The following is a 23,251-nucleotide window of genomic DNA, read 5'->3' as shown; positions in this document are numbered from 1 at the left end:
GCTGAGGTTTAAAACAAAACCGAAATTAAATGAGGAAGTCCCAACCATAAAAGCGTCTATGTTGTCATACTAGTTCGTCATGAATGCATGTTGGCAAGTAGAACAATTCAGTGTCTGGGAATTTCCAGAGCATTTCTCGATATGTACATGAAGCGTGCATAAAAGAAAACATCTTCAAAATTATGCAAGAGTTAAAATTAGACAACGTGAATTTTCTGTCGCTAGACCATCTTTCGGTTATGTGAATTTCCTTTCCATGCGTGTTAAACAGGCTAGGGGGTTTCACTATGAAACTAAGCTTTATACAAACCTCGTGCAACTACTGTCATCCAGATGCCTCATGGGCTTCGTCAGGGACCAGAAAAGGCACTATAACGCATCCGTTATGGGGTAAAAATCGGGTCATAGTACAAGCTGTCAACTCTCAGACAAGTTTATTTATAGCTAACTCCGAAAAAAAGCTACCAGATAACATCATGTCCAATTATGTTCGCCATTTAACGTTAGAAAGGTGACCCCGTCGGCTCGCACTGTTTTTGTCGAGTCAAACGTATCCTTTTCCGGGCTGTAAACAAAAAAAACCCACAGAAACGTGAACTTTAACACCGCCATGGGAGTCTTGCTTTCGGTAAGTCTATTTTCAGAGCAACTGTCCTCGAAAATTGGAGCAAATGTCACGTGGTTTTCACATTTAACCAATCAAGTGAGCGTTATGAAGTTCTGACCAGTGACAACCGGAAGCAGTTCATTAACGAGTTTAATCATTTCTTCATGGTTGTGACGTCAGAAGTGTACTTGTCCTAAAATTAGAACTTTTAGAATCAAAATAACTTGTGAAATATTTTCCTTGGTGCTGAAACTTACATTTTTCCAACCTTCACCATCAACAGAACTCTCAGAATTTGGCAAAATTGGTAACTTAGTCATTGACGAAATCTGAGGTCTAGTACAATGAGCCAAATGTTCTCGAATATGACGTAATAATTACACAGAATCACACGACGGATCCTGCAGGAATTTCTTTCTCACCGTGTTACGATGCAAAGCTGTCTTTTTATGAGGTTGAACACTTGAATTATTTTTACGTTTATTTATTTATTTGATTGGTGTTTAACGCCGTACTCAAGAATATTTCACTTATACGACGGCAGCCAGCATTATGGTGGAGGAAACCGGGCAGAGCCCGGGGTAAACTCATGACCATCCGCAAGTTGTTGTCTGACTTTCCAACTTGCAGTCGAACACTTGAAATAACAAAATTATTTTTGCAGCAATATACACTTTTATTGTGTACCGTCTTTATTCAAGCAACATCATACACAGACTAGATGAAATACATGCACAGCGATTGGACAAAATCAATTATTCATCTTGATTTTTTTTTCTACAGAGTTCTTAATTTATATTTTGTGAATTTTGCTTTATAATCGCAAAAGCTGATTCATTAGCAAGCGTCAGTATCACAAGATCCAAACAAGTATTTTAACGTGCTATCTTGCCCAGAAATGACATCTTTCGACTATAGCAATCTACTTCCTCAATAAATATATTTAATGACATTGCATCGTAGAACTAGCTTCATTCTAATACCCCCAAGAGAATGTTGACAGAAGCTAAGCAGTTCTCCAAACACTGCCCAAGACCTCAACCATATCAAAACGAAAAAAAAAATAAAAAAACAAAAAAAACAACAAAATGATTCCACGGCCCCTGATAAAAACTACACTGTCAAGTTTAAATTTCTTTGTAGCTTTAATTGAATATTTGCACCAGGTAAGTTAATCTAGTCAAATCTGCTGTTTGAAACCTGTCACAGTCACTCCTGTCACTGGTGTATTTCAGTAAACTCTCCTTGGAGTATATCAGTAATGAGCCAGGCATACCTGTATGATGTATTTAGTTTTAATCCAATACTCACAAATAAAAAGTAAATCCTAAATGATCCAAGAAAGTGTGTTTTTTTTACAGGCAAATAAATGTCATAAAACTTATTTTCAGTTCTGGACCATACATTTTCCCTGTAGGATATGATCTTACCTTCCAAACAAACCTCAGAATACCTTTCTAAAACCAACTCTCAAAGCCTGGAAATGTTACTAATTAGCTGTTTGTAGGTCATTTAGGGTGGTTACATCTGCTTCGGTTGAAGCCTGTAAACCATTCACAGGTTTTGTTGGTGTTTTCACTCTAATGGTCGAACATCACTGGAGTCTCCAGTATACCAACAATGAGCAGTTTACTTGTCCTAATACTTTCTCTAATTTCTCTTCTCTGTAGTTTTTAATTCAACATTTTACACTGAGTAAATCAATGGGCAGTTTACCTCCAAAATATTTGCTCCATTTACATGTAAATACAAATTATGTTTTCTTTTTGAGCTAGGAAAACTACTCAGGACTGAAGAGCCTTGGATACTGAAGTACATCTACATGCCTGCCTGACACCTCATTACCCTGGGACTCTTTGTTAAAATGCCACACCACCACTGTAACAGTGAAGCTGATCCATTCAGCCTTGACTTGTAGTTCATCTACGACTGAGATATGGTTCCCATAAAGCACAAACACATTACACAGTTTTTCACAAAGATGAATATCCCTCCGGGCACTGTCCAGTTTCCTCCCACCATAACGCTGTCCGCCACTGTATAAGTGAAATATTCTTGAATACAGTGTATAACACCAATCAAAAAAATAAATAATGAGGATGAAAATAATCTTCTAATTCTTCACCAAAGCATGTTAGGACAAATCAGCATCCCATCGACTGTTTTTAGTTAACCATCAGGAATAATGTGTCACTGTTCTCATTACGAATCAATCCCTTTCAAACCAGAAGTGATGTCAAGAGAAAACAATTTTCTCTACCTGAGCACTTGTGTGGGTCACTTTTGAGCTTCAGTTGAATACATTTACCATTACCTGTAACATCAATGTTACTAGTCTTGACGAAGTTACCAAAAGTGATGCAAACATTGACATTCTGCACCAGCCTGGGTCAGGGTAGGCTAACAAGACAGCTGTTTACAGGGTAGGCTAACAAGACAGCTGTTTACAGGGTAGGCTAACAAGACAGCTGTTTACAGGGTAGGCTAACAAGACAGCTGTTTACAGGGTAGGCTAACAAAGACAGCTGTTTACAGGGTAGGCTAACAAGACAGCTGTTTACACATTGTCAAACTGACCAAAGGTGAAGCTCCAATGTTTTGTCACCATAGCAACAGTGTTGTCCAAGAAGGTGTTCAACCTTAATTAACTTTTTCCAACATCAAATTATTGGTTGGATTGAAAGCCTGTCTACAGCAATAAACAACAGGCGCTGTGTTGTTTCAAGGTCAACTAAGGACATCTGTCATGGATAGCTTTTTGTTTTTATGTTTATCTAAAAGCAGATTTGACTGTATTAACTTAACTGAGAGCACTTCCTGTACAAAAGATCACAAGAACACAGGCTAATGACACCAGAGCTACATTTGGAAATACGTATGTAACTTTCTCATCATGTTAGGCTGAATGTGCACTGGAATGACCTCTGCCTTCCCTGGGGATGGGATGGTTACCATGCCAACAAGCTTACTGTCAACACACTTTTCATGTAGAACCTGTAATGAGAAATGAAGATTGGTTAACAAAATGTCAGAATGAACAAAACTCAGGTTACTGTTTAACACATTACACAGAAAATATCGCACTCATATTGCTGGGGTTTTTTTTTTGGCAGGATACCAGATTAAACCAAGCAGTTTCCTATCTTCATTGCATAATGGGTATTGACTTTTTTCACATTGTCCATTAATGGGCAATCAGAGGGCATTTTCCCACCTGATGTCCTGATTATCACACGTGAACAAAAAAATGTGATAAATCTATTAATCGCACTTTACACTTGTATCCATGTGAAGAAAGGTGAGAAAGCTACACTTTGTCTCATTATCAAAATCTGATACATGTATATGTAAGTCAATTTTTGGATGGTCGGTCAGTATATCTAAATTCCAGGTACAAAAAGGCCTCACGTACCACTAATGAAAGGCAATTTTGTAGCAGGTATGACTGATTTTACTAGTGGCAGAATACTGGTGACTGGTTAAAAGAAACAGACTATAGTTAGAGCTAAATAGGCAGGTACAGCTGTGTATGCAAGATCTCACCTTTGCATACTGAGGTGTGGGGAAAGCAGAGAAATCTGTCCTGACTTGACCTCCAGTGCGGTTTGCAGCCAAGAACTGAGTGACCTCCACTTGCAGCTGAAACAAGGTATAAAACACATAAATAAGCTGCAAACACACAATTCTTCATCTAATTTAAATAAAACACAGAACAGCTTCCTAATACTGACTGACAGTGAATAAATGAAACCCTGCGGATGGTTGTGGATTTCCCCTGGGCTCTGCCTGGTTTCTCCCACCATAAATCTGGCCGCCAATGATATGTGAAATATTCTGAACCAATCAAATAAATAAATAAACAAATGAATTATTATGATTTAACACCACTATGGCAATTTTGCAGGGGTATTGTAGCCACGGACTGGATGAGGTGAGACAAGCAAATTCAGAGAATTTATACCTGATGCTAAACCAGCAAAAGTTAATGAATGAATTACACTCTTTTTCTTTTTTTTTTAGAGTGGCAAAAAAAAAAGAAAAAAAAAAGTAATTGAAGAAGTACAGCATAAGACCAAACCAAGACAGCCAGGTATACCCAAATTAATAACCGTATCTCTTCAGAAAACAAGAGGTAAACATCAAGGGTCTAAACTTGTTTGATGTAGAGTGATTGTGAGTGATGACGTTTACCTTAACAAGTTCACAAGATGACATTCAAAAACAGGTGGTGTGAAGCCATACACTTCCAGAATGAAATACATGCGGTATAGTTGTTTGGTGCATAGTTGTTTACATGCCATATATTTTAGTTTGCATTCTTTTATTGCTGAAGGTAAAGACATCCTACCATACCATGTGACCTGTCACAAATGTTAGGCAACTATTTTTGCTTACACAAATGCTTACAAAGAATTCACAGTAACTTATTTAGAGTAGATGAACGATGGAGAAAATTGAGGTGCTGGATATTTGGGAACTCAAGAAGTTTCTAAATGACAGCTGTTTCATTTGTGTATCCAAAACATGCCAAGACAGATAATCAGTAAATTAATGTGAACAAGATTTTCCTAACTTTGACAAGTCATGGTACAGAAGGACTAATTTTACCGTCAACGACAAAATGGTTCAAACTCTAAACTCTTCTAACAGTCCACGCTGGATATGCTGCAGGTGTACACGTTTGTCTGGGGCCGGTTTCATGAAGCTTACTGGGAGTTAAGTCACCCTTAGCTAAGTGCACTTTATATCTGTACAACATACGTTGTCATGGTAGTTAAGGGCTTACTTAGCTAAGTGAGCTTCATGAAACTGGTCCCAGGTTCTTCATGAGGTGTGGTGATTTTTTCATGATCATATACATGTACATTTTAGTGAAATATCCTTGGATATGCCATAAAACAGAAATCTGACAAATAAATAAGAAAAGCAGCTCTCCAACAATACACAGAAATCCCTTAATCCTGGCATGCATATGTATACAGCTTTCTGTTTCACATCCCATCCTGTTTTACATCCCACCCTGTTTCACATCCCCCGTTTCCCAATCCCCCCCCCCGTTTCACATCCCATCTTGTTTCACATCCCCACCCTGTTTCCCAATCCACCCTGTTTCAAATCCCCACCCTGTTTCAAATCCCCACTCTGTTTGACATCCCACCCTGTTTCACAGCCCCACCTTGTTTCACGGCACCACCCTGTTTCACATCCCACCCTGTTTCACATCCCATCCACATCCCACCCTGTTTCACATCCCTTCCTGTTTCACATCCCATCCTGTTTCACATCCCTACCCCATTTCACATCCTCACCATTTCACAGCCCCACCCTGTTTCACAGCCCCACCCTGTTTCACAACCCCATCCCGTTTCACATCCCCACCCTGTTTCACATCCCACCCTCCACCTTCCCCTGCCTTTCTTCATGGCTGGCTCACCTCTGCAGTCTGCCTTTGTATCTGTACCAACTGTGTTGTTCTCTTCACAAGCTGTTTCAGAGGCTCAGATAAAGGCTCTGTCCCTGAAGCAGTTCAACAGCAAAGTTTTATTCACAGCTATATGCAAGACAAAATTTCTCAGAATTGTCTTTCTCGTGACAGACATGACTTTGGAGTAACCTTGGTGTTAAGTGAAAAGCTATTGTTTTGACATGTTTGTTTTTATGTCTTTTTGGCTTGTGCTGAAATTAACCATTATACATGTATTAACTACTTAATCAGAGCCAAAACGGTCAAGATATGTGACACTGCCTGTGTACTTTATAGAAATCTGGCCAAAAATCCATGAAGATTGTAAGATGATCTAAAGGGAATATGTTGTAACAATACAAATACATTGTATGAATTCTCCCAAGTCACTTCTACAAGGTGAAATTTACCAGGCTAAAATACCTGATGAAAATCATGTGAAGATTTTGATACCTTATTCTAAAACCTGTCAGCTTAATCTCAGTCCACGAGAAAAAGAGATCAACCTCTGACTTTTGTACTGATTTACTACAAAGATATTGTAGCCTGACAGTAGCGTACCTTCTTTAGATATTGAAACACCTCATAAATACTCCACAACATGATTTTCACTTCTAGTTGTCAAATAAAGCTGAGACTGTGGCAAGACACAATAATTTCATACAACTCACCTGGTTTCTGCTTGGAGATATCCACTATCATAGGTGTACAGCTTAACTGAATTGCCTCCTGTAGTGACAAAAAGCAATGAAGATTAAATCACTTCTTAAAGCAGTTAATATGTTTTCTGCACAACATTTTCAAAATGCTAGATGTGAAACATATTTAATCAATTTCCATGTAAATAACAACATATACATACTCATTGCAACATCTATTCACACATATTTTGTATTTACCAGTATTTCTTAAAAGACATTTTCTTGCCAACATGTACACATATTTACATAAATTTACCTACTAATATAATAAGTGGCCTAAAATTTCGAATATAAATAACATCATTTGAAGCAAATGAATGTCAGAAAATGTAACCTCTAGTGTTTCGCAGTATGATATCATCCTACCATCTAAACCGCCCTAACACACCTTTCCTAAATCACTAGAACCCTAAAGAATCAGGCAAAATGTGTTAGGTGATTTACTGTATATCCATATTGTAAATGATCTCATTGACATGGACAGTACACCCTGAGATATTATCACTCCTCCCATTTACCGTTACATGTAGACCATAGAATCTGTATAATGTGACATGCCCACTTACCTTGCGTAGTGCAGCAGTTTTCATAGCTAATGAGGTCAGCTCAGACTTGCCAGGGGTTCCATCAGGTAGCTCACTAGTGCCCGGACCTTCCTTAGAGCTGACAAGACCAACTGGGCGTTTTGGTACCCTCATGGGTGGCAGACTAGCTAGCTGGGACTGGGAAACACATACAGCAATACATACATGAAACCGATTCCGCATCACCTTATCAACAGATGTGCACATAACATATATGTCCTACTTAAAAATATCTCACTCACATAACACAAGGTTTGCACTCTTTCCACAACTTTAGTTTTATTCTTCAGGACCATCTTTAGAGTGTTTACTTTTATAATAAAACATATCATGCATGCTGTGGGGTGGGACATCAGGAACTGTCAGCTCTCGACAAGTTATATTCAACAAAATAACTTCTCTCAAACTGACAATTCCTGACGCCCCACCCCACAGCATGCACTATCTGTATACTACACAAACACAACTTTCTCTTACCAAATATAGTTGAGGGTAGTTCAAATTACTTATTTGGATATAAATAGTAGATTAGTAGATTAGTAGATAGTAGATCAGTAGATTCATCGACAATTTTTAACCATACCAACAACTGTAGATCCATTGCCCTATGAGGAATCTACACATACATTTTAAGTGTCTCAATGACCACAGAGCTTACCTTCATTTTCTCTGCTCTCAATCTGGCATTTTCATGTTTGAGATGGGCTAGTGCCTCTGTTAGATTCTGGATCTAAGAAAAATAAAAGAGGACCACATAAGAAAGATAAAGCAGTACAATGAATAAAGAAAGATCAACAGTACCATGTACAACTACTGTATGATTATAACCCAACACGATAAATGGCTCTAGCTGGAAAACAAAGCAGGTAAGGATTCTTAATACACCAAAAAAATAATCCCACCACTGAGTTCAGGTTTGGAAATCAAAAAATTAATTATAAAACTCTGCCAAATTTTGAAGAAAATTTTTACAACCTTCACCAAGAGTTTAAAGTAGACATCTGCAGCATAGTCATATCCACATACACCATTTCTTATACACACTTATATTACCTGTTGTAACAAAAAGGGTGAATCTTTCACCATAGATGGTCCCGGCAAGGGGCTTCCTCCTGGACTGGTTGGAGTTGTGGCTGCAACAGTTTCAGTGTTCAATTTCAACAACTTTATAATTAAGTACATTAACGACTCATAAGTTTTCAGCATGATCCACAAAAATACCAAAAGTATTAACACTTAGAAGCTGATACATTGCTGTGTTTATATTCAATCTAGAAATTGCTTCCAATTTTGAGGGCTGATGGGACATCCAAACTTTGAAGAATGGTAACTAGCCTTACGTGACTGCCCAGCAGAGTCCTTGGACTGGCGGGAAATTCCCTCCAGGAGGGTCTTCTTGGACAGGACCTTCAACCTCTCCTTGAGTTCGGCCTTTTCCTGCTCCAGCGCATCCACGTCTGCTACCAAAGCATCCATGGTCTCTGTGTACTCTCTGTGTACATGGAATAGGACATAAAGTAAAGCAGCACACAAGGTGGAAGACTACAAGCAGGTGAATGTAGTGCCACATTTGGGGCATTCTGACAAGTCTGGTCGAAACTAATGAACAGAAAGTGATCCATGAGAGCTGAAGCTGCGTTTGAAGCCAAACATTTCTTTCTGCTTGCTGAATATCTGTATTAGACCAGAGGGTATGTGAACAAAAATTCACATAAAAGAAATCTAGTTGTCATGAGCACTCAATTTGGGGAAATTTTAATAAGCTGAAGAATGGTTTTTTTACAGCATGTCCAGTGTTGTAGATACTCACTTTTCTTTTTTCTTAAGCTGAAGATTGGCCTCATCCAGTTTACGCTGAATCTTTTCCACACGATCATCCCCATCCTTGGAGTTGTTTTCCAACTTTTTCTCCACCAGCCCCATCCTTATCATTTGTTCTGACATTTCTTCTTGCTGTTTAATACACAAACATGGATAATAAATGAATCAAATTTTACACATGTTACTGAGTAAGTGTTCACTACTTTTGCTATTCTCACAATAACCTTGGAAGCAAAGGCAAATAATCTTTGATACACAAACACAAACTAAATATAAAATCCCACTGTTACAATTGTAACATGAAAAATTAATTCCTCTACCCAACTTTTTTTTTTCTTTTTCCCCTCATTTCCGTTTCACAAATTAGAAATATGCCGCCAGAGTTTAAATCTCAGGAACATGTACAAATATATTACCTTCATTTTCAGTTGTTTCTTCAGTTCCTTGATATCATCGTCCTTGGCATCCAGCTTGAATTTCATGACCTCAATATCAGAAATCTGGCTCTTCACAGCTGATGCTCTCATCATCACTGGTGGCAATGGCTGCAGGCACAAACAGGATCATGGCAGAGTAAAGGGAGACTACTCCTAGTTATGTATTCACTAACACCAGTGCCTGGAGCCATTTCACAAAGCCTTTCAGAACCTTAGTTCAAATTTTTATTCTTCATTACAGGAAAAAATATTCGAAACTGAATACTCAAACTTTCATGAAACTGTATTACTACACCAGAGAATTTGTGGTCAAATGCTTTTGATCTGTTACAAACAATTAAGAGTATAATTTGGATTATAATTTCCATCTAAAGCCCAAAACCAAGAGCTATTTCATGTTATTAATGTTCATGTAATCCATGTTATAATATAGAGAATCAGTGTTTTGGAATTTCATTGAAATATTGCACCCTTGCAGTGGGAAGTTCTCAAGGTTATTTATATGGTTTAAAATCATATCAGGAATGACACATCCCTGAATTTGGCTCAGTAGTTTAGGAGATACAATGCTATCAGGCAAACTATTATTTCTCACCACTAGAAAATAGGTCAATGGTCAGTAAAATATTGAATGACAATGTTCATTTTTGACAGGCTTTCTACTAGACCAAAGACAAACAAGTTCACCAAATTTTATACCAAATATAGACGGATGGATGGATGGTTGGAAGGACACACACATGACTAACTCTGGGTGAACACCAAACCATGGTACATATATACTAACAATGGGCCAGCCAGTCCTAATACTCATTACCAAGTTAAAATCATCACAATGTTACTTCTTTGATCCTGGACCCGACCACCATAGCAAAGTCCAAGTTGAAAACCAACACTGTTCACTCATAAGTTAGATCAGCATCTTACCTTTTTGCGTACAATTGTACACAGGTAAGAGTCACACATGCGTGTTCCCCATGACACAGGCATCATCTTACTAGCTGACAGCCTACCTTCTTCTCATGTGTCCCGTCAAAATCGTACTCTCCATTCTCCATGGCAGAAGCTATCTTGTTCATGGTCCCTACCACCTGGCCAAATGATAACCTAAAACACAGACAATTAACCAACTTAGTTACAGCATTCAAATGCTTGCACAAATTTATTGCTTTCTTTTTCGACATGATCATTCTCATGTAATGTTTATCATGTTGACATTAACTTTTGTCAGGCTGTTACAGTTACTACACATTTGCACTTTCTTTCTTGATATCGCCCGAATGTCTCACGAGCACAAAAGAAATCAGTAAGTTCAATATGACAGGCTTTTCAGCACCATGCCTATTGCCATAACAAACAAAATCTGGACTAGCTTCTACCAGACCAAAATGTACTAAAAACATTGTATTTTGATATAGAATTTACCGGAGACATTCATATGGCCCATTGTCTTCTTTTCTGTACACTTTGTCAGTAGACTGGTAAGCTATCTCCTCCATCTTCTTCGGCATGATACCATCGCTGTCTGTAAAATTCCAGGCCAGCATGATGTTAAAAATGTTCCAAACTATCCTCCTGTTTTGTTCTCTTCTTCTTGCATTGCAGAAGTGGGTTTGTAAAATATGTTTATACCCAAGGAGAATTAGTGTTGAGTTTTTGACTACTTCACACCGAAATGAAATTATTCGTTTTGTTCGCAAACCTTTTTGTCAAAGATTTTGCCACAGGCAATTACTAGTAGTGAAAAACATTATTAATCCCTTCACTTCAACCCAAGTCTCTTGTCATTACAAAATGAGACCTTTACTTCTGTGTAAGGAAAAGTTCTTTTTACAAGTAGTGAACAGAGCAAGGAAACATGAATTACAGAAAAAGGTTTAATCAAGTAAGATGGCCAAAATAATTAGACAGCTTTCGTCTACAATGTTTCCAGGCAAGCATATTCATTACAGATTTAACGATGTACAAGTGCTTGCACCTAGTGTTAATCATCTGCTAACCAATACTCAAAACACAAAAGATAGTTTGCCATTTGTCAGCAAAAGGGGCACAGCTCTTAGTCTAAAATCAGCTAATACATTATCCAACTGACAGCAAAGACAAAATCTGGTTCACAACTGAACTTTCATTATTTTCAATACCTAATCATAAAACACTTATCCGCCAGCCTCATTTATATATGATTGCTTTTCTTTTTCACACCAAAAATATTTACATATGTTTTCCTTAGAGTTATAAAAACTTGGTTAAAAAAGACAGAAATTAAGGAATATTTTGCTAGTGAGCTTAGGTCTTCACTCAGATGTGTTAAATGCTATACATTATGAACGAAGAGATCACAGTAAATTTAAGCAAGCATGCAACGTAACTGTTAGATGTCAACAGCAGCTTTACTTTGTCAAAAAGGAGAATCGACCACCTTAGAAGCTTAGAACTTGATACCAAATTCATGGACGAATTTGTCAATAATTGTTTCTTGAGCCAGGCATAATTATACGCTTGTAGAAAACTGTTATCCACAAATATAAACTTAATACATATCCTATCCATTCTCATTTATATTCTCCGCACCCAGACCTATAATCCCCATGCCCAGAGCAGAAAACCAAACAAAACTTGTTTCAAGCCTGAGAACTCGGAACACAGCGTCAGTTTCATGGACACCTCTTTGAGAAGATGCAGAAGATCTAGTACTACATAACCATGCACATCAACAGAAAATCTCACTCCTAACACTATTCCACTAGGGAGGTAACTGTCAAAATGCATCAACAAGCCTCAAACTAAGCATACAGTATGCCAGTAACAATCTTCTTTCTTAGTTACATAAAACCAATTGCCAGTTCCTAACTTTTGTTTGTCTTGCTCAGCACAGGATGTTTTTTCCTCCAACCTTTGGTAATTGTCAGAATAATATAATCTTGATACATTTATTTTTGGAAGGGTCAGGAAATTCAGCCAACCTTGGCAATGCTCTCCAAAAATCCAAAAACAAGTTGATAGCCTTTCCTTTGAAGCTACACATGTAGCCTAGCTCTGTTTGCAGTGAATGGGAAGATATGAGAGTGCTAAATTGATTGTCATTCGTAATCTACCTTTTACATATGTCTCTTTGATGACTCAGACTCCACTCTAGGTCACTCTTTGTATACTTATGAGTTAAGAGATAAAAGCAGATAATGACCTGGAGCAAGGTCTGTACTGACACCTGAGAAACGTGAGGGTGTGGCAGAGGATACACAGAAAGTATGATCAGGTATATGTACAAACATTGCATCTAAAGTACATTTTGTACAAATGAAAAGGTTGAAGAAACTGACAACTATATAAGCCATGTGATTCAACTCGTCACAGGTGCAACTGGCAGCCTTAGGACTTGGGACACATCCCTTCAAAAATGTGCCATTAATACTTCTGCTCTGGTTATTTCTGGAAACGTTAGCTTGGTTTAAGGACTGAATCCTTAAATCTTTTCCAATTCCAAAACCACATAGGAAACATACATTTGCCTATAAACATGTAACATTTATACATATCAGGGATTAATGATAGAGCAGACACTTGGCACCTGAAATATGATATTGCATGAGATATCTTTGACATGAAAGATAAAGCAAGATATGATGGAATATGCAAATAGTGTGTAAGGAACAAAGAGGGACGCCTCACATATATATGACATGGAAGAGTACCATAATCTATCATACAGGTCTGCAAATTGTTTGCAGAAACTGCATAAATGCATCAGTACATGTAATTGTAGTGGCCAAGCTAGACAGCATAGCTACAATGTAACTTGGTCCGTCAGAATACTTGTTACCATCATACAGAGATACTGTACATGAATTACGGTACATCCATCACATCATGGCTCATTACCTAGAAAAATTAATACTACATGCATGTCAACTTTGTAGTGTGAGGGATGTTTAATATAAAATTCATGAATAAGTCAATTTGATAATCCCAGGTACTATTAACTGGAGAAGGTCCCCCTTGAATTTGTACATGCTTAAATCTAATCATGTAAAAATACAACTTGAACAGAATGAAGAAATATTTGAATCAAGAGGCATTCAGCAATGATAAAATGAGCAAAGTAGGGGAACATTCAAGCAGGAATGCATGACCAGACATGGATGTTTATGAACAGAACTGAACAGAACTGAACAGAACTAAACAGAACACAGGCAGATCAGGCGATGTTGGTTACCCTCGTAAAACTCCAAATCGTAGCGGCCTCCTGTGTAAAAATCAATCAGTTACTATGAATACGACACAGCACACAAGCCTGCAAAGGGTAGTACTACACAGGGCAAGGGTGAAGGGAGGAGCTGGCACACAAGACAGAGGTGATGAAAAACTGCTGAAGATAAAATCTGCTTTCGATAACGATTCCAGTTTATACAAACTTCATGTAAAAGGATAATATTTCATAAATCGATATTTTTCACCATGTTGCATGAAAGAATTCACATGGGATGATTCACACTGGATGGATTGATTTATCTTCTAGTTTAATTGATGCTTAACTCCATACTCAGGCAGCTTAAACTAACTGACATTTGGCAAGTTATAACTGAACTTTTCCATGTGTGATGCATCCATGATCAATGATGGCATGAGTTACATCAGAGGCCTATCTACAACTACATCTGTCACATGCACTTTGTTATTATTCATATAGTATTTGACTGATTTAATACTTAGTGTTTCTGCTGAATTCTTTTGTTGCCCTGTATGAACAAAAATTTATGTATCCTTGCCAAAAAATTCGTAACTGTATCATGAATATGACTGAGATCAAGAAAAAAACATTTCAGAGCAGTCTATATCCCATATTACCCGATTCAATAAGGAAAAAGAAACTTCACGACCTCTATTTCTTACAGGGTAAATGAATGATCAAAGTTGTGGATGTCCATACACAGCAAATCTACATACACTGATATATGACAGCAGCTCTAGTTCTGAATTGAAGCAATTGTTCTGGCAGAAAAACACTTTTAATAAATGCAGCCGTCTTTTAAAACTCACTCAAAAAGCATAAGCAAGAGATGCAACACTTATCACCACTAGCTGCAGACGATATATCCTTAAATTGCAGAAAAGCATGGCTGCCATTTTAAGTTTGGGCAGATACAATGAAATGTTCCTCACAGGCTGATTAACCTTTTAGCACTGGGGGGAAATATATTTCAGACTTTAAAATGTAAGCATCTTACACTGAAAAACATAGTAGTATATAAACAATTCAAGTTGCTTGCACAAATCAAGCATCTTGGCAAACTTAAGATTGTTGGAGACAGACAACTTGTGATCCTATCATCTACACTGAGGGATTGCCAGTCAAGGAATAAAAAAAATGTAAAATTAGTGTCATCTTACATGAAGCACTACTTGTTTGAAGAATGCTCAAAACACAAGAATCTGGGATATGTGATTCAAATAACTGAATGGCATTTAAACTATAAATCATCACACCTGTAATTAAGACCTATCTTACCTATACACAGTCATTATTTACCTGTCATAAGGTGAGCTTGCTGCATGGCCCCTATCCCCACAAGTTGTAACACTTTAGCGACACGGATAACATTGCTGCCACAGTCCATGAGCAAGTCCTTTATCTGCAACAAGTATTATCTCCATCAAAGTCAACATGTGCAAAAGTAAGACATTATCAACATCGGTAATGACCATCAAAGCATTAGGCTTGGTGAGTAATACAAGCAAACACATATTAAATAGAAGCTGGACATAAATGGGCAATTCCAAAAATTTAAAACCAGAGCAATAAATGAAGGATATGTATGATAGCATGGATTACAAAAGCTTAGTCTAGTTTTTAGATTTTTTTTTTCTTAGTATCTGGGGTAGGTTGATGAAATCCGCTGATTACAGGTGAAAGAAATACTTTTACAAAGCTTTTGAATATCTGTTTCATCTCAGATGGTAATAAACATCTTACCTCTTTCGGGTACATAAGAGGCGTGGCTGTAGCCGAGCCTTCCTGCTGTGGCAGGCGTCTTCTAATCTGTGATTGACAACATTAAACAGTGACAGGAGGAGTTGTGACAATAAATTGCTTAAGTCGGCAGTCAAAACATGGAATGTTTCTAAAAAAAAAAATCAGACACTCCATAATGTAAATATGGTGTACATAACCATTCAACAAAAATTTTTATTCAAACGAAAAAAAAAACAAAAAAACTGGTCTCAACGTTGTGAAACCTTTATTAGATGTAACTGACTGGCCATGGTCAACACATCTGTTAAAATAATGTCAACAATTCAAAATGTTAGAACATCGTCAACACTTTCAATAAATACGCATGCAGATAGCCAGTGCTACATACATATTTTTCAGCAAAGATCTGAAAACAGTACATACTGGTTGTCACTTGACTGCTAAAGAGGTTCGCTTAGGACCATATAATTATGGGAGCTTTGATTTTCAGGATCACCATAACGTACATGTACATGTAGTCACTGTGAAACACGTCTCAATAACTTAGAATCCACCACCAGCACATGATTAGGGCACAATCAATCAATGACCCATTATCAATGAACTCCCACAAATCGACAATGCTACATGTAAGTGCACAAGATCTACATAAGATCATGGTCTTTTTATGTTATGCCAAAATGACCTAAGGTTGAAGTGATGACCGCTCAGAAAACCTTTTCAAGGAGCCTGTTTTACAAACTGCTGCAATGCTGTATCACATGCATTTACCATGGTGATCTACATTCTCAATGAGTGCAAGATGTGACTCTTTCATAAAGCAGGCTCCCTGGGGAGGGTGTTCAGCTTCTCACCTTGCGTGCACATGTCTTTGTATCTGTGTTACAAGTCTCCAGATCTCGCAGCAAAATGGAGAACTCACTTTGCTCCTGGCCAGGCTGGGGATAGAAGGACGAAGGAGAGAGTAAAACTAATATGCAGACACAGTACTCCATAAAATTATTGTTCTCTAAAGTGCTTTGTTCAATTACATGAATGCTAAATTGTAAATCATTCCCTGTTCCATTAAGTTTATTTACTGAAATATTTCACTTCTATGATTGCAGCCAGCATAATGGTGCCCTTTGCCTGTAAGTGTATTTATTTATTTATTTATTCATTTGATTAGCGTTTTGCACCATGCTCAAGAATATTTCATTCATACGACGGCGGCCAGCATTATGGTGGGATGACACTGGGCAGAGCCTAAGGGAAACCCACGACCAAGTTGCTGGCAAACCTTCATATGTATGGGCAGAGGTTCCACTAGGGGTCCATATAACTGTGCCACAGAGTTAATAGCCTAATACATGTACTGACATGTGGTGAAGCAGTTCCTTACTGCCTAATATAAGGAGGAGTGTTTGTATCTGAATTACTTACCTGAAGCAGTATTTTAAGTCGTGCGATGTCAGTGGAGATGGCATCACATGCACTTAACACCACTCTAACTTGGTCAGACAGCAGAGTTGTACAATCTACCTTCTCATTGGCTAATAATACACTGTACAGTTGCTGAAAAGTTCAAGAGTTAACATCCAAGTACAATGTTATGCAGAGGAGCATATGCTACTACTGGGATTTGGTTGTTGAGTGTACTTGAAATTCTTGAAATGAATAGCTAATGCATACATTGTTCAGAATCAAAGCTTACAATTAAGACGAAAAACACAGCATTTAAGTGAGAATTTTACGATAAACTAAAGCCAGAATGAAACATCATTTAACATTGTTGCTATTTTCATGCAGAGCTGGTTTCAACTTTGTTACAAGCCTCTTGACATGCAGATAATAGTGTTTGTAACAAAACAAGTAGAACGAAATCTCTGCACCAACTATAGTCGTTCACATGAATTTATTATTTTGTTATTTACCTACACATGTAACCAGGTGATTCTCACTGGTGTTAAAAGTGCTGAAACCACATTCACAAAACTTCATATATCACATTTTTTTAACTGAAACTCTCGAGGTTATTCTGCTGTAAGATGTGATTTTTAAAAAAATCCTGCTGACCTCTGAAGTTCTGTGAAAGTGAACCATGACCATCAGCTTATTGAGATTCTGTCCAGAGGATAATTTTTAGTCTTAAATGTGTTGGGAGTTGTGGAAGAGACTAGAGGTAGACCTACATATGGAACACTTCAGTCAATCCACTATCTGTGTCACATATCTAATATTAAACAAATAGGTTCTTGTCCATTCTAAAACATGGATTGACATTTATTGCAAAAAAACAAAAGTTTGTTTTCTGCCCGATGACCGGGAAACCGGAATGTTGGAAGTAGGTTTCAAGTTTACACGAACAAGCCGGCAGTTTTAACAACTCTTATCGGCTGAGAGACAACACACCCCCAGAATAAATTACAGGGTGTTAAAGATGGAGGACGCGATGGACTCAGCGATTTATGCCAGCTTTGCCTTTTTCAGGCTTTACGTGTTTCAGGCTTGGAAAAACAGCCATGTTTTTGAGGGAGCTGTAAATGAGTTTTTTCCCTTCAAAGGCTCATATCTTTCAGTGAGATAATTAAATCTTACCTGGAAATAGCTGATGGATTTGTCTAGCAGATCCAGAGATACAGTCTCATCCAACTACAACAGCATGGTTTAAAATATCAACAGAGTAACATCAACAGAATTATCAACTACTGTAACATAATTATATGATGACAAAATTTTATACAGTATCTGAACATTTCAAACATAATATCACCCTTATCAATTTGTTCGCTTTCTCTATTAACAGAAGCAGGGTTTCATGTATGATAAAATGAAGAGCAAAGTCACTGTTATCCTACTATAAGCCACAGTGCTAAATCTGTTAAATCCTGACATAACAAATGTCATTATCCACATCTGATTTGTGCATGATTAATTCACATTTCATTCTATTGTTGGTCAGGTAGATATTTCTTGTTGTAGTCAGTGAAAACATCTCATCAGCCATCTTTGTTTTTACTAGATCTTCATGTTATCAGCTTTTAATCTTGAGTACGGCTATGCACTGATGAATTATCCTGAATTTTATGTTATGGAGAATACCCTAAATGACCTAAAAATTCGCCCAGAAAACTGCATTTTTAGAGGCAAATCAATGTCACATAATATTATTTTTGGTGCTGAAACTTACAATTTTCTTGTAGAATATCATCCCATGTTCACAGCAAAGCTCAAAACAACTTTCTAAAATCAATGAACTTTTAGAATCAGGAAAAATGTGCAAACTTATGGTCATTTAAGGTAAGTCAGACCTTTTGTAACAGTTTAAATTTGAGGTGACAGTTTGCCATCTTGTTCATTTTTACAGTGGACGTTGCAGTTCTTTCTCTGTATGTACCTGACATCAGTGGAAGTTGGCAACACATACCTGATCTTTCCTCAGCAGATCTATGAAGTAGTCCACGGATTTCTCATGGGCCCCCATCTCGGGCAGGAGAGTGCCAATTTTCAGGAAGAGGTCCACAGAGCATGTCTTCAGGGCACTGTCATGAATAATGTAATTACATTATAAGTTAACACATCAAGAAATGGATAAAGCTTTAAGACATAACACAATCTATCCAAGAACCTGGTATCAGCTGGATAAGCCATCCACTTGCCTCCCACAATCAGGAGGGACTATACCTTTTCCAGTGGGGTCTCGACTACAGCTTAAAGGAGAAGAAAACTTACTTATCAAACGAATACCATTGAAAAGAGTATGCATTTCATCCCAGGTGTATACCATAAAAAAAAATTCTAATATGTACCTCAGTTTGATAAATTATAAATAAAGTCAGTGCCAAAATCCGCTGTGGGCACCTCCATTTTGCCTAAGAACTTGTCCTGATGTCTTCTGTGTTAGGAGGAGAATTGCTGTTGGAAACCGCCGAAGTGCAGTTCATACATTTCTGGTAGAACTCTTTTTCCCAGAAGGTAGCGAACAGTACAGTTCGTTTTCTGCCTGAAGATCGGGAAACCGGAATGTTGGACTTAGGAGTTTACACGAACAAGCCAGCAGTTTTAACGACTCTCAGTGGCTGAGAGACAACACACCTCCAGCATAAATTACAGGGTGTTAAAGATGGAGGACGCGATGGACTCAGCGATTTATGCCAGCTTTACTGTTTTCAGGCTTTACGTGTGTGGCGAGGATAAATTGAAAAATTATGCAACAGGCATCACGAGATTGAAAAAAATGTGCTCTTTTCAGCCTATAGTGTCATTTTTTAAAGTTTTCTTCTCCATTAATTGTAAACAAACGGTTTTCACAAGACACTGCTCTGTTTACTGACACCTGACAACCCCAGGCCACCTTCTCTGCCCCGGACCCAGCCTCCTTACCTGTCGTACTGTCTCAGTATTCCCTGTAAGTGATTCAGCATCATCACCATCTGGTTAGCATAACTACACTGTTCTGCCTTGTGGCTCTTCAGCACATCTTCACGCTCGATTGTATCTGACACTTCAAACTGGAAATAGACAGTATTAGATGCTGGATATCAGATACTGAGAACAGTTCAGAATGGCTTTAAAATTTCTCAGAACAGAAAGACTGAATCACAAAGCTGTGAATAGACCTAAATGTTGCTGCATTTAAAAATAAAAAACTACTTGCAACCTTCTTAAAAACTAAGCTATAGGATAGTCACATCAAACAGGCATATGGTATGTTATTTCATAGGTAATGATGTTAAATGATTAATTCATACAAATGTGAAAATATATATGTATAAGCTGAAAAAGATGTCTTCAAGTTAACTTCAGGGATTTTCTTGGTATATAACAGAGAACTTTGCCCCTTTGATATGAAAGTATGCAACCACGAACTGTGAAAATTACAAAAATATCAACAGACATGAAAAATAAACTGAGCAGCAGCTAAAATGAGAATCAATAATGAACCAAATAAAAAAAGAAATCTGAAACAGAAAAATGATCCAACCTTCTTTGAAATAACCTGAAAAAGGATAACACATTGCATGAAATACCTGTATACTGTTTGGAAACAAAAGGACATTGTCAGTCAAAGTCAACCTCTAAAGTCACTTACAGTTTTTATATTTGACAATTTCTATTAATGGTACATTTAGAAGCCACAAACTGTTTTTTCATGGTAAATATTGCAACATGGAAAGTATCTTTAATTGAAAAGAATTGGGTAACATTACTTTTGGATTATATTTAGATGTATGTATATACTAGAAGAAAGTGAAAGCAAAAACCTCCACCCCAGCAAGATGTACAAATTCCCTCAAATCCACTGCACTCCAGTTTTTTTCTCTTAATAGCGCACTATTGATTAAAATATTCCTGGATCCAGATCCCCACCTGGATCACCATCAAATTTTAATCAACTGGCTCTCAGCCCAAAGCCAGTTTGTTCACAAAACGTAATCCAAATCCATACATAATATTTTCTGTAGAGACAAAACAAAACATACATGCGGGCAGAAACATAGCTCCTGTGGTATAGGTGAAAGACTCAGCAACTGTTAAACACTTACCTTCTCTTTCACCTGAGAAGCCAGCAACTCTGCCTTGGCTATAACACGAGGAATCAACAACAACACCAGCACAGCGTCGTGATCACCTGGAAAATTACGACCCATTTGTCATCTCTATCAGCAAAGAATCACCTCTGATATTGATACAATCTCTGTATCACAGTGTCATCTTTATCAGCAAAGAATCACCTCTGATATTGATACAATCTCTGTATCACAGTGAATAGTAAGCTTCTTTCAATGGCATTTAGACGGTGAGTTAGATAACAACACAAATATATGGATCTTTACACTTCTATTTATTCAGTAAGTGACATTTCAGCATAAATAGAAGTTGGGATCCATATACTTGTTTTGTTAGTGAGAAGTGAAGTAGCAGTAAACTGAAATATGAATCTTTCCTTGATTTAAACTAAGAGCAGTCTTGGTAGGATCTGTGACTGGCATTTTCAGCATAAGGTGTATGTCGTCAAAGTGGTCCCCAAAACTTGACCTGGAAGTGTGGGAAAGATTCCCCATTATGTAAAAAATATAGTCACCTCCTCTGTTCATGAAAAAGTCAGGCATGAAGGTCTGTAGGAACTGCACATGGAGGTTGGCCTGCTGAACATCCAACTTCCTCAGCTCCATGTCAACCGTCTGGAGACAGAAACAACTGACACAATTATCCTACCTGATGTAGGCCAGGTTGGTTGAGATTCAAAGCAGAATTATCATGCCCATTGCCAACTTTACTATGTTTTTTTTTTTCCTTAGCACTTGAACATCAACTTCACCTACTCATCCTACTCATCCTAACCATCTAAAATCACAGCATACCCTCACAGATTGAATAAACTTCTAAAAACATTTTGAATAACAAGCTTTCCGTTGGATTTTACACCGCAATTTCTGATTAACATCAAATCAGATAATATGATTTTAGAGTTTATATTTTGGCCTACAAATGAAAATGTTGGCCACCTCATCAATGTTATCTTGAAAGATGTGTCAAAATCTCCAATTTGAATACAAAAAGTTAGGCAATATAACTTAGTTTTAAACTTAGATTTAGTAGCAGGACTATCAAAGAGCTCGCCTGTATGAGTCACTTGAATGCAAAACTGCAGCTCAATACATGCGCTGAAGTTGTGAAGTTGTTACTATAGGATAACTAGTATGAACACAGAGCATGCGTATGTACACCATATACCATCCCCTCGTTTCACTGTGGTTTATATGTATCTAAATCTTCTGCCCAGCACATGCAGTACTTTTAGAGATACCACATTTACCTTAACATTGATTATAATACACAATACACTCAGTTGTGAATATTTATAATGCACAGTAATTAATATGCACACTGTGCTATAATGATGGATCCCCACCTGACCCCCACCCATCCACCCATGTTATTGTGCGCTATATACAATGTATGTGGAAAAACTCAATATATGCAGTACTTTTCAAGATATCACCCCTTACACTTACTTTAAGATTTCTTTCCTAAAAACCACTTACCATACTTCTATACTTAACCCAGTGAGGTGTGAACTTACCTTGGCATAGGCCTTGATGTCAGCAGACTTGATGTCAGTGAGGTGTGAACTTACCTTGGCATATGCCTTGATGTCAGCAGACTTGGACTTGTAGTCAAACATTTCAATGACGGGTGTTTCTGCTTTCTGTTCTGCTTCAGACTGTTTGCTGCGTAGCTCCCGATTCTGTGCCTGTACAAAATGATGTGGGGAATATAAGTAGATTACTATGCTACCCTTAGGAACATGGGCATGTTACATGATACCCTTCAACTGACTGCAACCAGGTTAACCTCATCCAACCACACAGGAAGGATGCTCTGTGTATTTGTCCTTTTCTTTCTGGCTTGGTTTTTGCTTAAGCCGTGTTCATATGGTATCTCACTAAATTTGAAAAATAAAAAAAAAATAGGCCAAAATGTCCTTATACAACTTGTAAAATTCAACAAATTGCATCATGTGATGCCAGTTTATTAAATAGAGTTATGTCATAAATAGTCCTATTTTCATTTGACTTTTCAAATTTGACAAGTCTACAAAACCAACCGCACAGGGTAAATGCAGCATTATTACCCACGGAAATGCAGTCAATTATTTGAGTGAGTGAGTGCTTAACGTTGA

At 37.6% G+C, this 23,251-nt stretch overlaps 1 protein-coding gene across 4 annotated transcripts in view; it reads right to left on the bottom strand.

The window, feature by feature from the left end:
* Positions 1 to 1,082: 1,082 nt before the first annotated feature.
* LOC135474659 (dynactin subunit 1-like) overlaps positions 1,083 to 23,251 on the bottom strand; it is a 36,797-nt gene continuing 14,628 nt past the window's right edge. For 2 of the 4 annotated variants that reach the window (XM_064754193.1, XM_064754196.1), the window contains 24 exons: positions 22,706 to 22,822; positions 21,650 to 21,749; positions 21,111 to 21,196; positions 20,549 to 20,563; positions 19,948 to 20,075; positions 18,992 to 19,106; positions 18,163 to 18,216; positions 17,008 to 17,139; positions 16,440 to 16,523; positions 15,586 to 15,651; positions 15,142 to 15,244; positions 13,828 to 13,857; positions 11,040 to 11,139; positions 10,628 to 10,721; positions 9,594 to 9,722; positions 9,167 to 9,309; positions 8,697 to 8,848; positions 8,410 to 8,489; positions 8,015 to 8,086; positions 7,339 to 7,494; positions 6,743 to 6,800; positions 6,042 to 6,124; positions 4,151 to 4,246; positions 1,083 to 3,601 (listed from right to left, as the gene is read on the bottom strand). In XM_064754193.1, the coding sequence (XP_064610263.1) occupies positions 3,467 to 3,601; positions 4,151 to 4,246; positions 6,042 to 6,124; positions 6,743 to 6,800; positions 7,339 to 7,494; positions 8,015 to 8,086; positions 8,410 to 8,489; positions 8,697 to 8,848; positions 9,167 to 9,309; positions 9,594 to 9,722; positions 10,628 to 10,721; positions 11,040 to 11,139; positions 13,828 to 13,857; positions 15,142 to 15,244; positions 15,586 to 15,651; positions 16,440 to 16,523; positions 17,008 to 17,139; positions 18,163 to 18,216; positions 18,992 to 19,106; positions 19,948 to 20,075; positions 20,549 to 20,563; positions 21,111 to 21,196; positions 21,650 to 21,749; positions 22,706 to 22,822 (2,328 nt within the window). In that variant the 3' untranslated portion in view covers positions 1,083 to 3,466. The remainder of the gene's footprint in view (positions 3,602 to 4,150; positions 4,247 to 6,041; positions 6,125 to 6,742; positions 6,801 to 7,338; positions 7,495 to 8,014; positions 8,087 to 8,409; positions 8,490 to 8,696; positions 8,849 to 9,166; positions 9,310 to 9,593; positions 9,723 to 10,627; positions 10,722 to 11,039; positions 11,140 to 13,827; positions 13,858 to 15,141; positions 15,245 to 15,585; positions 15,652 to 16,439; positions 16,524 to 17,007; positions 17,140 to 18,162; positions 18,217 to 18,991; positions 19,107 to 19,947; positions 20,076 to 20,548; positions 20,564 to 21,110; positions 21,197 to 21,649; positions 21,750 to 22,705; positions 22,823 to 23,251) is intronic. The other 2 variants (XM_064754197.1, XM_064754194.1) reach the window with 2 other exon arrangements.

Source organism: Liolophura sinensis, chromosome 9 (assembly GCF_032854445.1).
Source record: "Liolophura sinensis isolate JHLJ2023 chromosome 9, CUHK_Ljap_v2, whole genome shotgun sequence".
Classification (NCBI taxonomy): Eukaryota; Metazoa; Mollusca; class Polyplacophora; order Chitonida; family Chitonidae; genus Liolophura; species Liolophura sinensis.
The sequence above is the reverse complement of the archived record's forward strand: the minus strand, read 5'-3'. Positions and strand labels throughout refer to the sequence as shown.